General features: G+C 39.0%; 1 protein-coding gene across 2 annotated transcripts in view; it reads right to left on the bottom strand.

Moving 5' to 3' along the window:
- ANKS1B (ankyrin repeat and sterile alpha motif domain containing 1B) overlaps positions 1-20,849 on the bottom strand; it is a 441,596-nt gene that overhangs the window by 6,960 nt on the left and 413,787 nt on the right. For both annotated transcript variants that reach the window (XM_074144245.1, XM_074144246.1), the window contains exons 22-24: positions 19,087-19,158; positions 9,040-9,126; positions 3,753-3,890 (exon numbers count right to left, since the gene is read on the bottom strand). In XM_074144245.1, the coding sequence (XP_074000346.1) occupies positions 3,753-3,890; positions 9,040-9,126; positions 19,087-19,158 (297 nt within the window). The remainder of the gene's footprint in view (positions 1-3,752; positions 3,891-9,039; positions 9,127-19,086; positions 19,159-20,849) is intronic.

Genomic DNA, 20,849 nt, shown 5'->3' with positions numbered 1-20,849 from the left:
TGCATTCAAGGGGAAGAAAGCTGTGCTTGCTAAAGATGGTGTGATGGGACCAACATGGCTGGCACTGGCTTGTAACATCTGTGGACTCCTGGGCTGCACAAGGTTTTCATGTTCAGGCATTCCTGCAACTTAAATTCTTGATCCTGTCTCATTCTGGATTTAAAGCAGTCGTGGAAGGCAAACTCTTCTGAATCCATCCCTCTATTCTTATGTAGTACAGAAAGATATCTTGCATGCAATGGGAGGATGGTAACAAGCCTTCAAAGTGGTACTTTCAGGCTGTTGGAAAAACCATCGATATAGACAAGAGAGGAGAGACTCATTTGCTCGTGAGCTGAAAGCTCCTCGTACCTGAGTGTGCTCCATTTGCCAGGAGCAACTGAAATGATTTGACACATTCCGCCTAATATTCCCCAGAGAGGGGACTGTCTGGGAATCCTGTCTCTGGGTACTGCAAAAGGAAGAAGTTTTCTGTTCTGGAGACATGGGGATGCCACACTGATTGTACCTGGATGATCATATGAACAGAGAAAAATTTTATGAAGTCCACTAATCCCCTGGCAATGAATAGAACTTTGAGACCTGAATGTATGCTTGTTCTTCTCTGCTAAGTATGTATACTAGCAGTTTCCAATTCTTATCCAGCTTAAGTCTGTGCAATGAAGGACAAAAGAATACAGAAAAGAAGAAAAACGTCTTAGTATTATGCAGAGCATAAGTCGAATCCTTGGCACGAGAAAGAGCAGAAATTGCTCCAATTTATGACGGTTGTCTTCTATTCACAGGTGCATTGGGCAATGAAGGAATATCTAATGGAAATTACTTTGGATGTCTCCCATACATGAACCTGAATTTGGTATCGGAATTGTTACGATTCTTTGTTTCTCCAGAGAGAATCCTCCACCAGTACTTTTAGGGCAGCTTTATATGTGAATGAGAATGAAGTGGATTTCAAATATTGAGCAATAAATCCTCTTCTTCCCCTAAACCTTGTCCCCCTTCTTTAATCAAATCTGATGTTTTTGCAATTTTGATTATAGGATTTTAACTCTGAGTACAACAGTTGTATGTACAATCACTTCTAAATAGTAAGTACCAATAATGTTGGTAGTGAACATGTCACTACTCTAAAATGCTTTCCTATCTGCCAAAAAAATTGTTCTTGCCTACATTTTCTGAGGAACTGCACGACCTAAGAGAGTGAAATTTTTTTCATATCATGGCATATATTTTATTACCATATTATATATGATTTAAGATGCATCTTTTTTACACCTTATTGTGGATTTCTACCATTTTAAGCCTTATTTTTGTTAATATGATTTGACTTCTATCCATTGACAAATGAGTAAGACTGTTTCTATTAGCAAACTGGAAGTGTTAGACTTTCAGTAGAAAATGTAATTTACTGTATGCTTGTGTTCTGAATATCTAGCTATTTTTTATAGAGCTTGTAATTGCATCAGAAATCCTAGATCCTGAGAAATAAAGCAACACAAAAAGAGAATATTTCAGTAGGTAACACCCTGCTGAGGATTATGTTGCAGGAGAAAACTAAGACAGTTAGACATTAAAGTTTCCATATTGCTTAAAATAGTAATTTAAAGTGCTTGGGGTATTACATGCTCCTCCTAAGGTATGAAAAGTGAGCAAAATGTTGTAATTATTCCTGGATCACTATTCTTTCCTTGCCAAGCAAGGAGAACATGTATTTCATCTGCTGTACCTGGATCTATGTTTGTGCTTGATTGTTAAACCTATAAATGAAACTGCAGTACTTTGAAACCATTAAGAAGTATTTAAATGGATCAGAAGAAAGAATAACCTCACTCAATCAGTCTAATTTCAGCTGATTCACTTATCACTAAAATCTATATAATGTAACATCTTGTTGACCGTGGTCTATCTATTTTTAACAGAATTTGGAAGTTTTTTCTACTCCCTGTGGACACTAAAATAGCAGCAGAGAAGTTAACAAAAGGACTGAACCAAAATGCTAAAATTCTTTCTAACCTACCTTCCCGTACATCTTGTTATTTAAACTCTTCTACATGCCATCGATCTGCAATGTTGACTACTTCCCCAGTCACAAATAAAATGTCTCAGTTCAGACATTTTTTTATTTAACTTATTTATAATAGTGTAAGCGTGTTTCAAGAATTCATACACATTATACTATATTAAAATATTTTTTCTGGAATGATTTAACATTTTAATAGCATTTTAAATTTCTTTTCTGCTTAACTCAAACGGCAAGCATTCCTTAACTTTTTGGACAATAAGCCCTCTTAGTCCTGAAATTAAAGCCACTACTCATTTCATCAAATTTAGCTGAAAACAACATGACTGATTAATTCATATGCATTCATGATTTCTTGAAACACCAGTAGTCTGTGCATTACCATCTGAGAAGCATAAATATAGGAAGAACTTAGTCATTTTCCACCAAAATAACAGGAGCTGTGAGGACTTTTGCTGAAATAGTATTTTTGAGAAATTTTTTTAGGCAAGAAGGTTGGAACAATTAAGTAAGAATTAAAGTATTAATTTGTTATTTTCAAAATAAATGCATCTTTTTTGAAAAGGAAAAGGTGCTGCTAAAGTAAAATTTCCCCAAATTCCATATCTGCATTACTTGTCAAGCTAAAACTCCCACTGACATGTCAGAGAGCAGAGAACAACAGAGGAGCCATCTGATAATAACTGTTGACAATTACAGGGGCAACCTCTTACACTGGAACACAGCAAGGACAATGCTCTGCACAGACCTCTGTTATCACAGATGTTTCAAGTCTTTCAGATTCAGTGTGGTAGCCAAATATTCCTAGGACCTCTTGAGATACGTAATTAGCTATCTGTGTGGTCTCTTCTTTGTCAGTTTTATAAGTATTTTGGTTCTCTGGTTAAATGCAGAACTTTTCATACATTCTCTACACATTTGCAGAGGAAGCTTCAGTTTTTCCAGTTTAATCAATATAATGTCAAGAAGTCTAAACAATATTTAGAGAGATGTTTGAGTTATTGGGACTGATCCAGCTTAACACTGAAACATGACAAGTCATGGAACAGCAGGGTAAGAAATAAGAAGAAATCACTTACAGTGGTAACGGCTGACCTCTGGTCCAAAAAGCAGCCCACATCTGCTTCATGAAGGTGGGATGTGTCCAGGCTCAAAGGGCCCCACAAGAAAGTGTCCAACCCTCTCACCCCTTGTTGGCTGGCAAGGGACGGACCCATGAGGGTAAAAGATGTCACCAAACCTGTCCTTCCCTGACTACACAGGCAGTACAACACAGTCAAAAATGCAGGACACCCTGCAAACTTAGTTTACGGTAGTTCCTGAGCCTATCTCTTAGCAGGTCTGAGCACTGTATATAACCCACAGTGACCAGTTCTGATTTATTTGGTGTGTGCTGAGATTTCAGAATGGGTGGCCAAACCTGCTTGTTAGAAACTTCTTGGAAGGCTATAGCTTAGGTGACAAGAACTACATGTCAAGACTTGTATGAAAAGCTACTTGCTAAGTTTACGGTCAACAGCTGAGATCACAGAAGTGAGTTATTTCAGATGGGAAATGAGATAATATCCAAGAAAATCTTTGCTCTCCTCCAGAAATGTTCTTTTACTATCCCCCAGCAGATTAGCCTTTTCATGTGGTAAATGAATAATACCTTCCATTAATCACCATATACCCTGAAAATGTTTTAATTGAATTAAAGAACTATTATATGAAGTATCTTCTATAAACTGACCACATCAAACGCAGTGAATACATGGCAGTAGTGGTGATTAGTCTTCAAGTCTTTTGTGATGTACGCAAATGTAGAAAGGTCTTCAGGGTCTTGTGCAGCACAGGAAATGTTACGGATTTCATGTTCAGCAATAATATTCTGTTTAAAAAAAAAATATTTTCAATCAATTTAGGAATTAAATGTAAAAGAGCCATAAAAGGCATGTTTTTTAGATTTGCATTTATGTTCACTTGCTGTGCTGAAGTCATTCAGAAGTTTCTTAATAAGAAGAGATTTAATACACATCATGTGTGATCTTACACAGGTCATTGGAATTTTGACCCTTTCCAATGATATTTAAATCAGTAGGAAACAATTACATTCTATAGTCTTCCCTATAAGTCCACTTGGGTTTTGTAAAGTTTATTCAGTAACCTATGACAAAGAAACATCTTTCCTGGCATACAGGTGTAAATACAGTTTCAAAGCACTACATGAGCATCTTATGATGCTGCTGGTTTTCTGTATCATGATCACTACATCACGCTGTTTCAGTCTGCTGATAGACAGGAGCTGGTGAAACCCAACACGCTCAATATCCAGTTTTTGCATGTTGTTTGACACATTTCAGCTATACTTTTTCAAGAGCAAAAACCAACAAACCACTTATAATTGAAACCCTGAGCTCTTGAAATGCTTCTGTTTTGTAAAAACATAACTACAGAGGGATCTGGCAAGTTTTCTCCACTTACTGACAAGAGCATCCTGTAAGAGAGATGTAGAAAAATTAAACCATTCATGCACCGAGCAACACTACTTGCAACAGCCAATGTAAGCTATAGCATACTATTGAGACAGAGGTGGGGCATGTCTGTCCGATGAAATAAAAAAAAAAGCTGTCTTAAAGCTTTGGAGAAAAATATGAATATTCATTACATAAATTGCTGATATGTAATCATTGTGTTCAGGCCAAAGGAACCATGAAGCCAGAGAAGAAGACACTGCAGAGTGGCTTATGATTAGGCCTTGTTTCAGCAACACACGTATTTCAAATGGTTTATTTAAACAGAAGAACGATTAATTGAATATGAATTTACTTAGCGCTTAGTTTATACGCTTTTCTGAATTGTGGCCCTGCTGCCTGTAGCTCTGGATTTTCCACAGAAATACCCAAAGAGGACAAGCCTGCTGCAGCATGACATTGCTATTGCACCACAGAACATGTGACATCTGTCACCTCCCAGTCCCTCGCAGAGCCATCGTTTACTGCTGCCTCAGTGGCATCCATCCAAGTAAAAACAATCTCTGAGCATCTCTGGTTTTCTCTCACCCCTCTCCTTTCCTTTCCACCTCCTCCCCCTCTTTTTTTTTTTTTTTTTTTTTTTTTTTTTTAGAATGGCAAATATATGTAACTAAGTCACTTAAGATGCTTTGCCATATCTTCTTTCATTCGCTAAGTGGCAGCTTTCCCCTTTGCATGCAGGTGTCAAGTTTTCAAAAAGACATATTAGTATATCTAATTGAAGAGATCACGGCTTAGGAAAAATCTTAATAAAAAGCATTCTGAATTTCAAATTATGGAAAACCCAAGATAAGAAAATTGTTACTGAAGAAATGAAATAATCCTCTTAATCTTAAATTGTTGCAACATACTTGATTATTTCTGTTTAATGCATTATTCATAAAAATGACAAAACCAGTACTTATGTTTCAATATATGCCAATTTATAATGACACGTCTAATCTCGGCTTAACAATCATTGACTTTTTAGGTTACTTTAAGCATTTTACTGGCTTTGTTCTCAAATTGATAACTTTTACCCTCAATAAAGATTTTGATGAGAATTACAATTATACCAAAACCAGGGATTTAGATATCCACAGATAAAGCTGTAATATACTGTCATTGATGTTGTATTGGCAACATTGTAATTTAGAAGGCAGAAAGAATTAAAGCTTGGAAGGTCTTCAAATCATGTGAAATATTTATGCCAAATCATGAGCCACAAAGTAATCACCTGAAGTTATGCACTATATGTGAAGAGAGCTGAAACTTTTCTGAGGTGACCTGGGGTTGACGTAGGGCTTTGCACTTGAGTTAAAACTCATGCAGATTATTTTAATGTTTTACTATTCATAGAATCATAGAATGGTTAGAGGTGGAAGGGACCTTAAAGATCATCGAGTTCCAACCCCCTGCCATGGGCAGGGACACCGTCCACTAGACCAGGTTGCTCAAAGCCCCATCCAACCTGGCCTTGAACACTTCCAGGGATGGGGCTTCCACAACTTCCCTGTGCAACCTGGTCCAGTGTCTCACCACCCTCACAGTAAAGAATTTCTCCCAAATATCTAATTCAAATCTCCCCTCTTTCAACTTAAAGCCATTATCCTTCGTCCTATCGCTACACTCCCTGCTAAAGAGTCCTTCCTCATCTCTCCTGTAGGCCCCCTTTAAGTACTGGAAGGCTGCTATAAGGTCTCCCTGGAGCCTTCTCTTCTCCAGACTGAACAACCCCAACTTTCTCAGCCTATCTTCACAGGAGAGGTGCTCCAGCTCTCTGACCATCTTGTGGCCCTCCTCTGGACTCTCTCCAAAAGGTCCATGTCCATTTTATGTTGGGCGCCCCAGAGCTGGACACAGTACTCCAGGTGGGATCTCTTTAAACTAAGTGAAGATTGGAAATATCCATATCAAGTTTGTTTTGAATAAAATGAGCTACACCTTAAATAAATATTATGGATGAAAATTGGTAGTGAAATTGAGCCTCTTCCCTAGTTTCTATAGGATATCCTCTCTGATCATCTGATCACCTTTCAAAATTAAGCATGTTTTCAGTGCACAGGTTTACTGTTTCCTAGGATCACTACTCCAGTAGACCCATAGTCTTACTCTGTGGAAATGACAAGCGTAGAAAGAACCAGCTTGCTGTTCTGGGCACACTCCTCAGGTATTGACTGACACTGTTCAGTCGTCGTTCTAAAATTTGTCACTCTGTCAAGAGAAACTTCCGGTGCTTCCGAAAAAGCAGGGAAGCTGAAAATCAGTTCTGGTTCTGCCAAAGAAAGACCTTTGAGAGATCAGGTTTTTGCTAAGCAGCCTTCCTTTTGCTTGCCTACCTCGTGTCAGACAATCCCCCTCCTGGCAGAAATCATCCAGAAGTGAGGGCTAGCTGTGACCCATGAGAAAATTCTGCAAGTCTGCTTTATCCTAAGCAGCTATTTCTTTCTGGCCTCACTTGCAAAGAAATGGTGTCATGTCAAAGTGGTGTCATGCCAAGCTTCAAGGCGCCACTGAAATAGCTGTCATGGAACGAGGTCAGGGCTCCTTTGTCACCTGAAGCTTTGCTGGCTACGACTCGGAATACAAATTCTTAGCTTGGTGGCATAAAGGAAAAGGATGAACAGCCATGAGAGCTGAGTTTTCAAGCACATAACTGCTAGCTATTTTTGTCATTTAAAAGTATGCATTTATTGCTAAGTGGTGCCCAGCGCTGTCAACTAGAAGCTCATACGGAAGCAGTACAAGTCTGAATAGGATCTCACCTTAGCGCTAATCTGTTTTGGGTCTCGAAGGAATTGGGTACAGCACACTGTGGACAAGGATGATAACAACGCTCCTGGGAGAGTTGCAGGCTATTACCTGGTTTTTACAGAAGGGAAAGGCAGTGCAGATTTTGAACTGGAGAGAAAGCAATCTACCACTTGAGAAAAAACACAGGACTGTGGCATTATTTACCTCAATCAAATACATCTATTGCACTACTAGGCATAAGATTTCAGTGGGACCGGTCTACAACCACCTAATGCAATTTGCCAAACTTCTTTCAAGTTTCCTTCTTACATGAGATTACATGCACTGTGCAAAGAGATACTGGAAGCTCCTTTTGTTCTCCTGATTTTTTTTTTAAGCCTAAGGACATTGCAGTTACATCCTTTACACTGCAGAGAAGATTTAAGAGCTGAAAACAGTCTTATCCAAGTTAGAATTAATAGCGTTGCAATGTCCTGATTTATGCCCTGCACATCAGAGAACATAAAGGAAACGAGGGTTGTAGACGCTCAATTTTGAATCAATGGAAGAAAAAGGAGCTGACAGGAATCCCTGGCCTCCCTGCTCTGGCAAATATGCCAGACTTGACATAACAGTAATTTCACCTCTGTTTTTCTTTCCTGCCATCTTCTAATCCTAGATACGGCTTCCAAACTCTAGCAGAAGTTCACAAACCTGCTTTTGTTCCTTCACTTAAAACCCATTTCTAGTTAAGCACCTTTAAAAACTGACTGCTTTGGCAAGTTCGATGGATACTGTGTTAGATGTATTGTGTAGTCTGAATGTTCAGCAACACAAAGCAGTTATATACATTTTTAACCTGGTCAGGTAGCTGGGTTGTCAGATTTATTTTTTATGTTGCTTAGTGAATTTTATATAATATATTGCTTAGTGAATTTTATATAACATAACAGAAAAGATAATTTCCTTTCTATCCATGTACAAGTATCAGCATGGACTGCATTTTCTTGCTCTTTTAGACATCTGAAGAACAGAAATCCATGCATTACTTTCCTCCTGCTTACAGAGCATTTTACTTTGGCTAAGCAATAACCCATTGCTCTATCCATCACTGGGTTCTCTGATCTCTCAATTTCTGCTTTTAGTTTTGTTTTGTTTTTTAAAAGACACTGGATGTTTTTTGAAATGTAAGAAACAAAGCACAGGGGCACTGCCACGCAGGAAGATGAAAAAAATATGGAATAACAACTGTTAAGAAGCTGCTGCAGTTTAGGGAGTCAAATGGCTAGTGCCAGGAAAACAGCTCTCAGAGAGGCTCTGACATTTGAAAAGGTCATTCAAGGCTCATGTTTCTTATTCTTACAATGGCTGGCCCTGCATAAAACCTTGCATCTTTATTGTTAATTAAGACATCTTTAATTTTTTTTCCCCAAAGTTATATTAATGAACATATATATATACTGCATATTTAAGGAACTGTATAGGGAACAATATGGTAAAGAATTCCACAGAGGCTCCCTGCCAAATGTCTTTTGTGATAAGATTGCCTTTTAATGGCAGAAGGTTGGACACAATGTTCTCTAAATGAGCCATTAAAGCTGCTTCACTTGTCCTCCAGACTGAGTTTCTGGAGAATGACAATAAGATTACATCCATTTTGGAGAGAAGAGAAAAAAGAGAGGAAAACACAAAGTGCAACTCTGTCCCCTCCCTGGCCCGTGCTCTTACAGAGCCAGCCTCACAGGTATTCCTATTTGTGAGAAATAAAAGCTAATATTGAACAATTGCACATACCTTATTTGTTGCATCAATAAATTTGACTCCCTTGTAAGAGACAGACAGGACAATGGTTGGTACTTTCTTCATTTGTTCTGTAGACTTCTGAAATCAAAATGAAGATGTTGTTAGAGTTGTGTTGCATTGCAAGAAGAGCGCTCTCTCTCTTCTTCTGACAAAAAACCTTAAGTTAAATAAAAGGTACTTATCCAAATATTTGACTTTTTCTTGAGTTGACTACGCTTTGGGCTTTTGAAACAGCTGCTTTGTAGTTACAAAACTAAAAAGAGCTTTACGGTTTGCTATGAGGATGGTAAAAATTCTTCTTTTTCCTAGCACAATGGGAAGAGAATAATGTAAGTTTGCAAGGCTTAAAAAGGCCAGACATGCAATCAAGAGTTTCCCAAAACACACGTGTTTAAAACATCTATCTGATATGCCCCATTGATCTCTGCCTTGTCTCCTCTCTTCCTGCCCTTCCCAGCAGCGCGGTACTTCTCATACTATTGTTTCTTTGCTGCAATTAGTTGCTATTTAGAAATATTTCACTCTGTTGCCTTCTTGCAGTTGTGTTTGTGACATAAGGTATGGCTGCAGCCCTCTAGGCCTGCCAGTCAATCTGTCAGTCCAACGTTCTACCTTGTCACGTCTGACCGTCTGCACTTCCTCGAGTACAGCTGCCGCTGGAAGCTGCTTTACACATGAATTAGCACGGAGGCGTATTCTGCATTCCCTCAGTGCCAAGTTCTCCTGCCTACTGTTCATGTCTTCTTATAGGGCTATTTTTTCTTTTATGCTAGTCTACTTCTGCGTGCATTCAACACGATGCACACAGCAGATATTTCACGCCGGACAGACTGGGCAAATATTTGGGATAGATTTAAGTTCTCTGCAGAAAACCTGTTTATTAGTTTACACATTAAATTTACTAAAAAAGCAAAACCCCTCAAAAATATGGCACAATAGTTTATAGCTGATTTGAATTCTTTTAAGGTGGAAGGCAATGATGGACAAGACTCTTCTATACAAAGCTACTTTAGAAAAATAACGTAGGTAAAGTTCAGAGAACAGGCACTCATGGTAGTATCTGGAAACAAACATAGAGATCAAGCAAACATTTTCTTGAGAGGAAAGAGTAAGTTCAGCTACAGTTAAAAATGAAGAAATATCAGCACATGGAATGAGAGTGTAAACACATTGAAAGGTCTAGAATTGGCACCTAGAAAGATCATTAGAGCAGCTGAACAAAAATAGCAGTGGCAGATTTGTGTTCTTGAAGAAAAATAAAATAGCACAGATATAAGCTTGAAAACAGACTGTATCTGAAAAAAAAAAAAGTGTTTGAAAAATAGGTGATGGCAACACTAGAGAGCAAAACAAAGAAAAGCTGAAAAGAAAAAAACCCTGTAGTCAAGTCCCCTTATCAGATCTCCTTCCTTCCAGAATCAAATGAGACTCCATTTTTACCAGCATAAAATTCAAATCTACAGATCCAGCTATGTTCTGCAATTAGCGTCTCATGCCATGAAGACTAAAACCTCTAGATAAAGTCCCAAGGAGAGCCCCATCCATCCACGTAAGGAGAGGACTGGTGCATCTCTCCGTATCAAATGACAAGAGACTCAAGATGACAATCAAGTGTCAGTTTATCCTGGAGAAAGCTTCTTTCACCCAGAAGGTTAGGCACTTTTAAAAAATGAAAGCCTAAGTGGTAAAACATCTTGAAGAATCTTAACAAAATCTGAAGGAAGACACTAATCTGATTTGCGTGTCTCTCAACTGAGTGGAGAAACACTATCCCCGCCAAAAGCAGAGCAAGTACATACCTCTGTGTGTGTGTCTCTTTAATAGATTTCAAATGAGCCTTTTCATAAAATTCAATTTCAATGCACAGAAAGCATGACAGTGACTGTACGGAAGCAGCAGTACATACATCTATCAGAATAACAAGCAATATACCCCGCATACGCTCATATCCAGACAAAATATTCACAATATGACAACATCACTTTAATCATCCGGCAACCCAGCAATCATACAACTTTTGTCCTTTCTTTCTATCCCGTCAGCTACTCTCAGGAGCTCTTTGTCTCCCATTTTGATTATTGTAATTATCTCCTTCCTCGCCTCCTTAGCAGCAAAACTCCTCTTCTCCTCCAGCACGCTATACAAACACGGCTACTAAGTTAATTTATTTTAGCTTTTTGGTCTAATTTGCACTATCTTCCTTTTGCCATAAAGATGAAGCTTCCTGTTGGCAAGGCCACGTTGCACTAACCAACTGGGAGTCCTCTTTCTTCTAGAGCAGTAGTTTGTAATTTAATCATCATCCTTATCTGCTCCACATTCACCTGGGTTTGTCTAAAGCAGACTTGATCTTCAGTATTTAATCGAGGTCATGAACTGCCAGAGGACTGTATCTGAGTGAAATAGCTCATGAAGATACTATTAAATTATATCTGGCAAATTAGGAAATGAATCAGAGACTGATGGACATTTGTAATTTATTAAGCCAAACTGTCTCAGCTGGTAAGGAGCAGTAGATGTCCCTTATCAGCTTGCAAACCATATAAACCCTGGGATTAGTGCAAAGGCGTTCTGGAAGACTGCAGTCCAGTGTAGAAACATGATTTTGGGAAACAATTCTGCACTCGTACCCCCATTGCAACAAACAGCTGGGCAGTGTAATAACATCCTTGGTTATTCTGACAGTGCTATCATGAAAAACACACCTCTACTCCCCCCCGTGCTCGACTCCCAGTGATAGAGTAACTGAAGTCCACCATATAATTATTACTTACAAGCAATTTTCAGACTTCAACAGTTTTGAGTTGTCATGGTGAGCTCATACTATTTGCTTATTGTTCCTTTCTTTTTAATGGAGTAGGTGGCTGCCAGGATGTGTAACGTGAGTTGTCAGAGGTACAATATCAATACCACTTGCTCACACACAGTAACTGCTTTGGCTCTAAATTCAAGGATGTCAAGATGAAGTCCTGCAGCTTTCACGGTCAGACATTTCACATCTCTTTGCAGGCCAAATGGGCATCTCTGCCTATGCCTGTGACCAGAATCTGAGAAGGTGAGACACAGGAATCTGTATTCTCTTTCCTTGGGCTTTTCGGGTTCTAGCTACCGTATCCACTCTGTAAGGATATGATGAGATGACAAAATATTCTTGTCCATCTGGTGCCTCTATCGGAAGCATATGGACCTGAGCCCAAAGCTATAGGAGTCACAGCTGAAGGCTGGCATTGGATGTCATGTGCATGCTGACATACGGTCTAATGCTCCAAGACATGTTCATACCATGGTAGCAGGATTAGATTTCATCTCATGTAGAAGCAATCATAGTGACAGGACCCTGTCTTTGGGCAAGCACTCACTAGCCTGGAACTGGTCATAGTTCCTACAAACTCCATTGTTTGTGACTGCAACTTTGTTTTTTTTTTTTTTAATACACTTCTTTAGGAGAATCATCTGGATGCACAGCAAGCATATTCCAGGCTCGTTGCCACTGCCTGTCTCTGATCATCTACATAAGGACAGATGTGCATGCCCTGTCTCCTCAGGTGTGCTGCTCCTGCAGCGAGGAGTCTTAATGCTGCAGAGTCTGTGTGCCAGCGAGACTGACCTTTGGTCCCACTTCTGAAATACTTCCTACGGGACAGGTAGGTGACTACGTGGAAGTAAGCCGTATGTAGCTCAAGAACCATAAAGCAGGTTTGACTGCAGACACAGGAAGATGAATGAAAGCATCACCATCCTAAATCTTATGTGACATTTGTTCAGCTTCCCCAGACGATCCAAAAGACCCACAGCCTCTTTTTCTTCAGAATAACAGGAAGAGCAGCCTCTCCTGTATTTTGAAGCTGCTTCATCCCCCCAGCACCCAGAATGGAGATGCATGAGGTGGAAGGCATCTTCTGCATAATTGCTTAGTTATTGATGTGCTTGCTTATACAGTAAAGATCTGGATTTAAGACCCTTCTGAGTTTGCATCTGAACCCACTGCTGCCGTTAATGCAGCACAGCAACAAAACACTGAATAGCCTTGGACAGGGCTGCTCCCAATTCCTCCTTTTGAAAGGGGTGCAAGAGCAGTGGTTGCCAGAGGGAGAGAGTGAGGGAGCAAGCTTCCCTCTGATCTTGTTTATGAATTTTCTTTAATTTCACTGAAAAAACCACCATACCCACAAGCAGACTAAACAGATTTCCATAGTATAGTACTATAAATTGTCTTAAGTGGGTAAAGCATTTCCACCTGTATTTTGATTTTGAGCTAAAAGTTGTGCAGAACTGCTAGACATTGATTTAGAATATAAACTAAAATCCAACTAATTTGAGATCCACCCAGCCAGTGTACTTAACAAATCAAGATAATTAACGATGGCTTAAGAGGCAGATGACTTTGTTCTGTGAATAAAGCAATATAAACTAGCTGTTTATTTTTAAAAAGTAAATACAAAACGTATAGCCCTGAAGGGCCTTTAAAGCTTTCAAGACAGGATTGTACTGCAATACATTGTTCCGTGCAGAACAGAGAGCACTAATCCAACACTTTTGAATACTCCTGCAGCACACAAAACATGGTATCCCTGTGCACATACACACACACAAAGCAGCTGAATAAGAAATTCAGGAGCACATGTAGAATGGTCTCTGAGTAAGATGCTCCCACATTCACTTGATATACTGTAGCACATGGTGTAATCCAGCCCACTCTCAAAATGCTTTCATCTTATCTATTTATTTCCTGCCAAGAGGAAACGGGATACACTGGTACTTCTACTTTGCCACGTTGACCACTTTCATGTACTTATACATACATTTATAACTGGATTACTCATCTTTCATACAGTGGCCAAAATGAAACCATGTTCATTTTTAGGTTTTACTGCATATGTAATTATACTCCATCTTGCAAATACACAGTAAAAAGATATTATTCAACTATGCCAAGTCACTAACAATTCCATAAATAAATTTCAAGTACAAGTTTATGAGCCTGTAAAAATCTTAAGATTTCATCTTGGCTTTTTACTTCTGCAAATGAATCTGCTAATTCTGTCCTATATTGTTTTTTAATAGCTACCTGAGGACTGTAGCTGGCAATTTTACTATTCAATTAGGTACTGGAATCCAATTCACTAAGACAATCTGAACATTTTCCCATACTGGTAGCAACTATTAATTCCAAATGGCATCAAGCTGCACATTTCAAAATATGTATTGATACCACCTACTATCATACCCATAAGACTGTTACTTATTTAAGGCTTATGAAGACTTATTAAACAGTTCCTTTTGAGTTAATCACTTTGACAATATCATGCATGAGATGAAACTGAAATAAAAAGTAAAAGTTCACATTTGACCAGTTAGATCTGAAGCTAATTTTGAAACTTCAATCTGCCTTTTAACAAATATTTACTGACTTCTCTCAATCCAAAAGGCTTAAAAACGCATCACTGACATAATTTAATACCTCTTGGAATAAGATAGCATCTGTAATCCCCGTGGTACAAGGCTATTTACTTCTCTACAATTAGTGGATGCCTCCAAGCTACATCATTAATACGAACATTGCACTGGGGATGCACCTGCAACTCATCTACTTGACAATGAGAGTTTTTTGCTTTTGCAATATCTGTACACACTCATCTGCTGCTGAAAGGGCAGTACATCCCTCCTCCACCTTGGATTCCTTTCAGCCACAGAATTCAAGGACATACAATCCTCTGAAGAACATGGGATGGCATAATGTGGATTTGCATAAGGACTGAACATCTTTAAGACCTCTCACCACTTCTTTTTTCCTTTTTGAGTAATATCCGCGTGCCTGTTGCACTGCAGGCCCTCCCAAAGCAGTGGCCACATGAGAGAGACAGAGCTACAAGTCCCAAGGAACAGAGACTGAAGAAACTAAATTCTCAAATATAGTATTTGACCCTGACATGGTATTTGCCTGGCTAGTTTCACTAGGAGGCCTATGGGGGACACTTCTGCTTTTGGGGGAGAAATGACATGGAGACCGAAAAGTAGAAAGGGATTAGCAGAAATAAGGAGACTGCCATCTATATCCAGGTCCTCCGTCTTTATGTAAGAATAAATCAGGAAGGAATGCCCTGGACCCTGCCTATTTTCAGTGAAAGAGTCAACTCTGCTTCATCTTCACCTTCCTCTGCAGAGATAAGAGCTTTTGTAACAATTCTCATTTTGACATTTTGGTCTTAAGTCATCAAGACATTTAAACACCTGCTTTGTGAATAGAATTATGTTGCTGGTTCCCCAGAACTTTGACTTGAAATGTAAGAACCTCTTTTCTAACAAGAAAACTTTTAAGCAAGACACATAATATTCAGGAAGGTGGCAGGATCCAAGAACAAAATCTAAGTTCCCTACTGCTGCAGTAAATATCTGACGGGTTCAGACTGTGCAACTGGTGTATGCAACGTTAGTGATTTAACATTACTGCAAGAAAAGAGCATATCTTGTTGCTGTGCTCATGCCAGTAAGTATAAAACTGTCCCCTCCCTACCAGGTCAAGGCATTCAGAGGGGTAAATGCCAGACAGAGTCTACTGTAGAGAATAAGTCTCTTCCTAGCTCCAATTAAACTTTATTCCTTTTCGTTATTTTGATGTAAACACATGTTATTCTTGCTTCCTGTTCCTATGGTGATTTGAAGTGAAGGCAGTAATCTGATTGAAAACACAACTTGTAGTGTTTCCTATTCCACATTGAGAAAGATGAAAGCTCTTAAGTTCTTGAAGGCATCTCTCAAATATAATTAATAAATCTATTCTGGCCAGGACAGCAAGATTTAATCTTCAAGTAGCAAAGGTCAGTTTACAGCAGGTGGGGAATGGAGATAAGGAGACAGTGCTGTTGACTGCAGAGGGAGTTTGCAAGAGAAAATAGCTGGAAACAAATAGGAAACTATAAAATATAAATCCATCCTTGGAATGCAAATATGTGATGGAAAAATAAAGCATAATCCCTCTAACAGGCACAGTTCTTGCCAAATATCCATAATTTTGGATGGCTGCAAGAGTCTGCAATTTGGGTGGGAACAAAGAGCATGTATAACCTTGACCCCCGTGCTGAGCTCAGTCTAGCGCATCTGCATGATTTTCCCCAAACAAATCCATCATCTGCCCTGCTGGAGCACACTGCTGCACAATGCTGAGAAACACAGTGGATAGTCAAGAAGAGTTATTAAGACAGAGGTTCCCAGTTTTGGGTTGGGTTTTTTTTGTTTGTTTGTTTGTTTGGGGTTTTTTTGTTTTGTTTTAGTTTGGTTTTTTTTTTGTTTTTTTTTTTTTTTTTTTTTTTTACATTAGAAGAGATTTAGGATGTCCGTTCGCTCTTAAGCTACAAGAGAGAGAGGCTGCTGTAAGCCCCTCTGTGGAGAGGGGCGAGGGATATCTGCATGACACTTCCCTTGAGAACCAGAACCATCAATTGCCATAACTGAAAGCACAGGAAGCATCTACAACTAACAGGGAGGGATCTGCGGTCAGCAAACATGTCATTTTTGTTGTTTCTCTGTGTCTGTGAATGATTAAGGAAGATCAAGACATTTTTTTTCACTGATAGGCTTCTTTCATCCTTGTGCATCTGCTGACTGGAAGACATCCAGTAGATAACAACGCTTTTTTGAGCAGCATTAGGTTAAAGATGGAGAAGCTAAAACCACATTGACAGAAAAATTAGGTACCTAATTTTCAGACATTCTCCTTAAAAACCACTATGTGGCTGACTCTAGAAAGATGAAAAAATTGCGGGGAAGGACCTCCACACGGTACACGGTTATATGTGATGTACGTCTCCCCAACATATTTCAGATTACAGCACGGTATAGATTTGAAATCTATAAATGGAAAAAAATCCTTAAAATTAAAAAATGTTGCTCTATCATGTCAGTACAACCCTATGCTTACCCTGTGTAAAAATCTTAGTGACTTCGAACACACTGGACAAGTGGACAGAATTCAGTACCTGAGAAGCAGTCAAATAATAGATCTGCTTTTCACTTATTTTTTGTAAGTGAAAATGTCCCTTTCAGTACATTTAAAGTAAAATGTAACTATAAAAGAAGCAACATTTCCAATGACAACCCTGTGGTGCTTAATACAATAATGAACATCACAGCAAAACTTCAGGATGACTTAGGACAACCTGGACTCTCGAATTCATAGACACCAACTTTCAGAACAAAACCAGAGGGAGAAAATTTTGGAAAAAGATACGTTTTTCTCACTGAGAAACTTACACTAAAATAATAATCTGTTCCTATTAAGTCAATATTTTTTACTTCTGACTTGAATAGGAATATGATTAAAAGGACTACATAGAAAGAATAGATGGAATCCTGATTAAAAACTGTTTTATTCAAACCTCTTTGCAACAAAACCCCCTCAAACCAGAAAAAAAACCCCAAAACATTTTCACAGCACAATGGTTTCAAAACAGAATATAAAAAATAAATGTATATAAATCCCATCACTGTAATATATATGCCCTGTATGGCACTATAAACTACTAGTACAACTCAACTATTTTTATAGAAAACATTGTATTTTAAATTAAATTTGTTTTCAAACACTTATTTTTTCAGGTATATAATTTAAATTTGCCCAATTTATTACTTAAAAAAAATATCTTAAAATGGCTATAAATTATTTAGAGTGACTTTTTTGATGTTTCCAAGTTCAGTCAAATAACTTACTGAAGTTGTCATATGTTACTACAGTGTCAAATTCTGCCCTAAGATCTGCACAGGCATATGCCTAAAAAATTGAACTGCTAAGTCTGACAGTTTGAAAACTGGATTGGAAGATGGTATGCTTGCAGCCTCAATTAACTCCCCAGAACACGTGTGTGCGACTGTAGATCCTTCTGTGTCAAGTTGCTGGAGTTTTTTTTAGAGGAGGTTTAAGCCCAGGTAGGGACTGATTAGCATGTAATTAGCTGAAAAGCCACAGATCTTCAGGCAATCTAGTAAGCGTGAATTACTGCCAGCCCTCAGCTAAAACAGCTTGTACAAAAGTCTGTGTGCTGCAGATACGTAACCAATAGGAAATGGTTGTCTGATTGCATGAATTTTACACATATTCCAGCTTTCTAATTGATCCAAATGCTACGTCTAGTCCTCAGAGGCATCTTGCATAAAAGACGATCCACAGAATTAAGGATTTCACTCGTTCATTTATGTAATTTTACACCTTCGGTAGATCATCAATTACATTCATCATTAATTAACCATGCCAGACCACGGTATGTTTGTCATCTCTATGAACAGGTGCATTCTTATTATAACAACAATTGGGAATAAATCATGTAGCTGGCCTGTGGCTTGTTATGAGTTTCCAGCAGCGGTGTGTTTGTTGGAGATAGACTGAGCCTCATTGTAATTTTCTACAAACCAATATCAGGGCAAAGAGCCACAGGAAAACATATTCTTACCAGTTTAAAGGAAACCTAACTGCTTTTCCACCATCAGGTGAAACTGAATTAGTTTCTTTTTCATCCTTCAATCAATAAGCATGTAACTAACAATAAATGGGAATATTCATGTGAGTAAAGGCATCCATAGGATTATGTGTCAGTAGGATTAGACCATACATAAAAAACAATGGCTTTGGTAACACGTTAATATATTTACTAGTACATATTTGCAGGTAGTAAATTCAATCTAGATTATGATATATGATCTATAAATTCTGTTTATAAAAGCAAAGTGATATTGGCACATTTAAAGTGTGTGGAAAGTACTTTGAAACAGATTTGAAGATTCAAGAGAAAACATAATGCATACATTTGCTTTTTTTTTCTTAGATACAACATGCGAAATAAAATATACCTTTAAATTCTGGTATTACTTGAAATTAAAATAAAAGGTAGAACAGAATTCCTACTGAATGCCAATGTAAATGCAAGGGCAACAGAAAACATGGGTAACAGAACATTATAAAAGCAAAAAGGACACAGTAAAAGTAATCACTAGCTAATATAATTTATTATTACAATGACAGAGAAAGGAGTAGGTTTACTAACTTACCCTCATTTTTGCACATGCATCCTGTGTTGACTCTGTGCCTCTTAGCTCTTTTACCAGCATAGAACCTAAATACTAAAGTAAAAATCCATTAAACTCCATTTAACTAAAATTCCAGAACAAACATCTGCAGAAATGCACTAAAAATGCCTAAAAAAGCATAGTAGTAACAGTCAACTTAATATATGGCTTTTGAGGTTTTTTTACTCTGCAGTTCTCTGATAAATCATTTAAACCAGTGTGTTAATCAACGTATAAAACAGGAATGCACAGCAACAAGGGTAATGAAGCCCTTGAAACGGTATCTGAAAGCCTTCCAGCTTATCACCTTAGTTACTCGAACAACAAGCAAATACTACAGATTCCATCTTAAAAATGCCATTTGATAACAAAAAAATGGAGACTCTGCTATTTTTTTTTAGCTGCCATCTGCCAAACTCATATTGCTATGTGTGCAGTCACGTGGACGTGGAGGCCAGCAGCGATGTTAACCTCTGTGTACTCAATCTGTAACTAATTTACGTGCAAATAACAGAGCCCAATGTCAGCAAACAGACAAAATAAAACTGAACTGAAAACTAGTTTAAACCATTATTTCTTCCTAAGAAAAGGCTGACCCTGTACTATTATTTTGAAGCCTTTACTGATCTGGAGGAGGGCTGGGTGAGAGAAAGCAGCAGGGTGCTGGTGCTGGGTCCTGGCTCAGCTGGCTGAAAGCCACCATGCTCTCAGAGGAACCTGCTCATCTCCGAGGGTCCAGAAGGCAGCAAGTGCTCACTGACACGTCCCCTTTCCTACCCACCTCTTCCTCACTATGTCACTTGCTGGCATGTGCAATTCGAGCACTCCTGCACCCTGGCAGCATGCTCTGTTCCTCTGGATTTGTTCCTCTGGGGTCTCGGGACCTCTCTACACCATGTCTGAATGGTGCTGCTCCTCCAGAGATGGAGCTGGCAGCATCATCCCTGCTGTTCTGGCCTAGCAGCGAGCCGTCTTGTTACTGCTAACAGGACCGTGTGATAAACACTCTGCATTTCTCCTATAGATGCTACAGGTATGTGCATTTGTGGATGTGCACGTTTGTATAGCTCTCTGCAAACAGGATGTTTCTGTATTTCTATATGGTGTCACATGCAAGTCTGGCTTAACGGGGGAAAGAGGACAGCAAGCCACCCCTTGTCTTCTCCTCCCCAGGCACAGAGATGTCTCTCTTTGCATTCTCACTGCAGCACAATGCCATGCCTTCTGTTAAGTCTTCAGTCCTACGTGAGCAACACGGGAGCTGAAGAGAAGTCATGCCACCAGTGAGAATGGGGTAGGTGAGATGCAGGAGGAGAGAAAGCTCCGTGGGCAGGAGCCTCTTCCCAGAGGATGCTGCAGCAGCCCACCACCACTGCCTGACCCCTTTCATTCTACCACACTGACCCCACCTTGAAACAGCCTAAGAGACCAAAACCAGAGTGTGAACCAGCTTCATCTTACACAAGAACCTATCAAAAATAACTTCAGTTACAGCTGAACACAAGCTGGAACTGAACGGAAAGTGTACTGGTTCAACTATCTGGTTTGCTGACTGAAACAGGTATTTTCTTTAAAGCCTTCACTTCACACTGTGTACCACAGGGGCCTCTGACCTGCAAGAAAATGCATAAATATTTCAACGTAGGCAGTAGCCAACATGGTAGTTAGTGAGAAGCATTTTACAGGGCATTATAAATGGAAGGGTGAGCAACACTGACACTACCAGATAAACACAAGCAGAAAAG

Source organism: Numenius arquata, chromosome 2 (assembly GCF_964106895.1).
Source record: "Numenius arquata chromosome 2, bNumArq3.hap1.1, whole genome shotgun sequence".
Taxonomy (NCBI): domain Eukaryota; kingdom Metazoa; phylum Chordata; class Aves; order Charadriiformes; family Scolopacidae; genus Numenius; species Numenius arquata.
The sequence above is the reverse complement of the archived record's forward strand: the minus strand, read 5'-3'. Positions and strand labels throughout refer to the sequence as shown.